This window comes from Hylaeus anthracinus, unplaced genomic scaffold (assembly GCF_026225885.1).
Source record: "Hylaeus anthracinus isolate JK02 unplaced genomic scaffold, UHH_iyHylAnth1.0_haploid 11989, whole genome shotgun sequence".
Taxonomy (NCBI): Eukaryota; Metazoa; Arthropoda; class Insecta; order Hymenoptera; family Colletidae; genus Hylaeus; species Hylaeus anthracinus.
The window spans coordinates 8774619-8780826 of record NW_026534337.1 but is presented as its reverse complement, the minus strand read 5'-3'; the positions used below and the strand labels follow the sequence as shown (position 1 = coordinate 8780826).

The 6208-nt window shown below is 38.8% G+C and overlaps 1 protein-coding gene across 5 annotated transcripts in view; it reads right to left on the bottom strand.

The window, feature by feature from the left end:
* Window positions 1-2838: 2838 nt before the first annotated feature.
* LOC128887444 (trehalase-like) overlaps window positions 2839-6208 on the bottom strand; it is a 57204-nt gene continuing 53834 nt past the window's right edge. For all 5 annotated transcript variants that reach the window (XM_054143301.1, XM_054143305.1, XM_054143302.1 and 2 more), the window contains one exon: window positions 2839-4494. In XM_054143301.1, the coding sequence (XP_053999276.1) occupies window positions 4353-4494 (142 nt within the window). In that variant the 3' untranslated portion in view covers window positions 2839-4352. The remainder of the gene's footprint in view (window positions 4495-6208) is intronic.

Sequence of the window (6208 nt, the reverse complement as noted above, 5' to 3'; positions counted from 1 at the left end):
TGTGTGTGTGTGTGTGTGTGTGTGTGTGTGTGTGTGTGTGTGTGTGTGTCGTCTAACGATTCTCGTTCGGCCCTCGTCGCGATTAGATCAAAATATATATCGGTCTTTGCGTGTGTCATCACGCAAAGTAGCATGCAAACGTGTCATTCTTTCTTCCCTCGGGATTTAACATAATGGCGAAACATGCGCAGTGGTATTTATAATGACGAATGACGTAAAATAAATAAATAGAGGAACGGTGGTAAATAATACACGGGTATCATCGTTTCTCTGTCGTTGCTTAGAAACAGTAGTTGGAACGGTAAATGCACGACGCGAAAATGATTCCTCCAATCCTCCGTCAATCAAGCACCCTTAGGGTTTCTTAAAAATGGTGATAATTTATTCGTCTTTCACTTGCGAGCAAGTGCATGCACGCGCCCCACACAACCCACACTACATGTATACGCCACACATATACGCTACGAACCTAACACACGACGCCATGCACGCACACATACCTCTTCTTTCCAACTATGCAATTATTACTACAAACACGCTAGAACGAATACACCGAAAATAGGGATGTTTGATTCCGAGTCTCGATGATCTTACGACAATCATCGATTTTTTAAATGGATTCCAACATGTTCGATTCTGACACGAATTTATTTTCTTTTTGAAGATCGATTCTCTATTCTTTCAGTTTCTCGTGAAACACGGATTGCGTTCTCTTTGCCCAATAAAAATTAATATTTTGCTGAATGATTAATAGACTGATTGCTTTTTTCTTTGCGGTGTTTTAAATATAAATGTACAAGTGTAATTCAATGATTTATACAGTGGATGTAGAAAGTATTCGTACACTGATCAATTTCCAAACAAACTATGTAAAATTATAATTTATTAACTTATTTTTTTATAAACAATGACATTCTACATATTCTCGGAAATCTCTAGATTACAAACAAAAATAGCTATTTATGTAAGTTGCGAAATTAACAAGAGAAAAACAATTAATCGATAGAAATGTCGAAGCAATTCGCACAACTGTTTAATTTTTAAAACTTGATTAAAAACAAAAGAAATTTACATTAATTTACAAATATATAGTACTTCCTTCGTGGGATTTCCTTTTGATTTTATAATTATTGTAACTCTTCTAAGCATTAAATTAACTAAATCATTAGTTAGAGGTTGATAAGAAGTGAGATCTTCTTCAATTCCTCTATTAGAGCCATTTTTAAAAGTACTTTACTGGAAATATGATGTTTTCTAATTCGTACGGAGCAATAAACTAATGTGTTTATGTTACAAACTCTACTGTAAATGGTTCGTCATAAGAATCGTGCAAATACTTATTGCTTCTATACTTTTATCCACTTTTCGCATTTGTTTTGTTAATTTCACAAATTATATTAACTAGTAGATGTTGTTTGGACTATATCCATCTTAGAGACTTCCGAGAATTTCAAAATATAATTGATTGTAAAAAAGGAAGTTAAGAAACTACAATTTCACACAAAAGTTTTTGGGGAAATTGATCGGTGTACGAATATATTCTACACCCACTGTACGTGATATACTATAGTTAGTGGGTATAATTTTTTGAATAAATCTTGTCGACGGTATCGCAATTAATTTTTTAGCGAATCAATTCTAGTCATTTCGAACAAAAATGTATCTCAGAATCGATTTTTCTACAAAAATCGAACATCCCTAGCGGAAAGTATCCTGCACGTTCAAAGGCAGCTTCGTATTTCAAGACACTGTTGTATCCAGCGTAGATGACGTCACTTGCTTTCTGCAAGATACATTTTGTTAATGAAGATTACATAATTCGGCATAATTACACATCTCGCACCCTTCAAACGGAACCTTCGCCAGCGAATCGTTTTGCAGCGACATAAACTCTATACATAATATCCAAAGAAATATCTGTCGCGCATTCCAGTTTTTTAAAATAAAACTAGCTCGACGATATTTCTCGTATTCAAAATCATTAAAACGACAATTATAATAATAATTAGCATTAGTAGCAGTTAATTGTTTTTAGAGAATGCTGCACAGAGTACGCGTTACTTTCATTTTATCTATAAACGATAATTCACCTTTGCACTCGTGTAAAGGCTCTATCGTCGCATTGACTAACTACAGTCGATGGACCAGTTTTACAGAGAACAAACGTAAAAAGTGAGACTATTTACAAAGGGAATTCAGGAATTCTTCTCACTGCAGCGTGTGGCGGTCATCGACAGGGCCGTGACAAGGCCAGAAGAAGTATCATTCTCTCGGTCAGATTTAAACTAACTGCTTTAACACTTTATCTATCATTTGAAAAATGGGTATTATCATTTTTGTTACACTGTATTCTAGTAATCAATATTAAATAAAATTTCCTCCGTATAAGGTTGTTGCTTTGGACATAAAAATATGTACGGCCCTGGTCGACGATCGAAATAGTGCGCTTGCCATAACGATAAAGATTAAGTAGAATAGCCTCGATGGTCGTCGATAGGCAGAGATGTACGAAATTGCTTTGGATATTTTTATTCGCCATCTATATACCGATGACGAATAAAAGCACGCATTAATTCGATTGAATAATCACTCGGTGATGTAATTTTAACAATTAAGAGAATGTTGTCCATCTCTGTCGATCGAACACAAGCAATTTCGAAACGTTTAAAAAGAGTGTCGAAAGTCAAATGGCAAACGCAATAGGAAATACGCAGAGTGAAAGTGAGAGAGCGCTACTATGATCGTCGACTGTGCCGCGTTACGTTCGAAATAACAATAAAATACGAACACGAGTCGTCGGTCTCTAAGCGCTTAAAGCGAATGGATTCCCTTACAAAAATATCAGGAAATATACAATATCGTTAATTCTACCTATGGTATCGTGATTCGATTATTAATTGTCTAAACTCACCTATAAACAATGTACGTGAAACGTAGCGATCGTTCGATCCTGCTTGTCGATGGCCGCTCAAATCCTGCGGGGCACGTTCGATCATCTGCGCATGCGCAGTCTCTTCCGCGCCAATATCCATCGATGCCCGTCACTTTCGATTACTTTATTGTCCGTTTTTCTATTTATATTTGCGCGCAAACTTTGTACATCGAGCAGCGAAGGGAGCTCTTTCATTTATTTCACTGAATCCAAAGAATCCTTTCGATACATAGGGATTGTAGTTAACGCATTGCACTTCGAGAATTCCTTTTAATACTAGACCTATCGTGCTTGGTCGAATGATTGTTTTCAAACTCTCGTGCAGTTTGTTATATACAGTGTGAAATATGTTTGCGTTTAATTGATTACAGTTTCTTCGAGACCATAGTATAGTAGACAGGGGTGTGCGGGATTCCCAAAAATATTCGGGATTCCCATAAAATGTCCGGGATTCCCAAAAATATTCGGGATTGCCGAGAATATTCGGGATTCTCGAGTTTATGCGGGATTCCCGAGAATACGCGAGATCCCGCAAAAATCCGGGATTCCCGACAATGTACGGGATGTAGAATAATATCTGGGACTTCCGAAAGTGTTGTTATTCTTGAAAATTTCAGCAATCCGAATGTACGGGATCTCGAAATTCCCGGAAATCCCGAACATTAACGGGATCTCGAAATTCACGGGAATCCCGGATGTATTCGGGATTTTGAAATTCTCGGGATTACATCCCGAATCCTGAAAGGAATTCCCGTCCCGACCGGGATCCCGCACACCCCTAATAGCAGAAGCAGGTACAAATGAAATGTTGGTAGGTTTAGCGTTAAAATGAGCGATACGCCACTGGAGTGCAAAACGTTACAACTTTATCTTGGTAGACTAAAGATATTCTTCGTCAGGAAAAAAAACAGCTTAATGACCGAACTGAACGATGATCGTAGCCCCCACAGATTTCTTACATTTTGTACCCTAAGAAACGGAAACGCAGCTCGTCAGGAACTTTTCTTCTCAGTCGACTCGATGCGCCGAGGGTTCGTGGCACTGAATTACACTAATACTTTATTGTACAGTATAGCTTCGTATCGGTATACTTCAGTGTTTCGCGCGTGCAGTGACGCCATCTACGTTAACGCGTCCTCCTCGAGCTAACTTCGAGGAGGATAGCGCGAGCTCTCGAAAAAGCTCTCTAGCCTTCGAAGAGCTGGATCGAGAGCGTTTCTTTTTTTCTATTTGTCACCTTGTACACCTCCTGTATTCAGTTACGTCAGCACCCGAGGTTGTACAGCGTTCGGACAGTCAGGCGCCCTGACGTCGTTTAGCTTCCTCGTTCCTATTTGCTTCCTTGCTCTAACCAAGTTCACGTGCTCTATTCGCATCAGAGTCGGTTTACGAATCGGTTTCTCTAGCTCACCAGCGATCGTCAATCGTTGTTCATGTCCCTGAGCTCGGTGTAGGCGATCCCCTTTCGGTAGAGGTTGCTGGTAGGCGGTATGATTTTCCTCTTGTTCGGCATCGTCGATGGCCCGGGCACGTAGTAGTGCCGCCTCTTGTACACCACCATCCTGCGCATGCGATATATTTGTTAGTGTGGACATGAATGAACTTTACATGTGTATAAATTTATAATGAAAAGGTTCATTTGTAAATGTACAATCTGTCATTTAATTTAGACTCTTCAATAGACCTTGTCGAGACCTGATGGAGCCATGTACAGTAAAGACTGGATAAGTGTGCAAGACAGGATTGACTGGATAAATGCAAATATGATCCTAATAGATCGACCTTTTTCTTTTTCACTCTCTGTCCTTTTCTACGTTCGACTCGAGTCAAATGTAAACACAGAATAGAAACTCCGACTGGATAAATGCAATGTTGGGTTCCGATTTTCTTGGATTTATCCAATCTTCACTGTGCTCGTTTTAATTCAAATATAAATGCCTCGAAACCATCTGAATTTTAATTTCAATCCCCTTGATTGCTCGCTAAACCTACTGCTGCCATTCCATTAACCGATTGGTGATGGATCATCATTGATCCCACTTTTCAGAGCTTCATTTGCATATCAATAGCAACATGACGTGGAAATTCTAAGTGCGTGATACCAATCTGCCACCTGTTGGCAGAGGTGGGTAAAATTCCTCTCTAGATAAGAACTGGTGAATAAATTCACTCGTTATTCACGAAATAAAAATTAAAGCTTGAATTACAAAATGAAATATTTCACAGTGAAGAAATGCAAAATTAAGACTTCGGTATTAGAACTAAAGTATTAGAACTAAAGTATTAGAACTAAATCTAAGTTTCGTTTATTCGTCACCTATTACGTGAAACTTTGCCCACCTCTGATTACTAGATGCTCAGGACAAGGACTTTTTTTTTTTCAAAATAGATTCTTCGATCATCCACAATTCTTAAGTCGAGAAATAATCGCTATACCAAGCATCGTCGCTATATCATTACACCATTTACGTTTGCATATAGCCGAGAAGGATACGCGCTGATGCCGATGACCTGTTTTATTTTTAAGATCGCTGACCACATTAACTGTTCTGAACGACAGTCAATTAACTTCAACGCGTGTCCTCGGTCAGTCTGTCATTTTTTAACAGAATGATTCTTATCACTAGGATGCCTATTTAACTTTGCAAATCATTTATGCAGTTCTATCGACTTGTTTTCTGGGTCAGATCGTTCCATCGAACACGGTGACCAGACGATCGCTTTATTGCCCTAGCCTAACTGATAATCTTGTTTGCCTTTGATATCGTATCTCTCTTCCAGCCGCTTGCTTTTGTTTTTGCATGTATTTTTTTGTTTATGTTCCATCGATTGTTTTTCTCTTATTTTAGTATAGAAAGGATGTGATTCCCTGTCAACGGATAAATAAATATTGTTTTCACGCATCCACGCTTCGAAAAGTCCGCCTCGAGAGTCTCACGGACGTGAGAAAGTCGAGGCAGGTAAGACGGCCGCGGATTAGACGCCTAATGACACCAGCATCGCCACGGAACGTGTACGTACATCCTTGAGATCGACACTTCGCGAGAACTGGCGTCAAATGCTTGAACGACGTGTTCCTGTCACGCCTGTAATTCTGAACCGCGATTGCGCCACAGAGATGAACGAAATTCTCGTTCAACTAGAGTCATAAATTATCGAATACAGAGGAACAGAATTACTTTCTACATCTAAATATAAATTTATCTGAATGTCCAATGGAATAACAATCGTAGAGTTTCCATTCGTTCGACTAGTTAGAATTCTTCAGATAAAAAT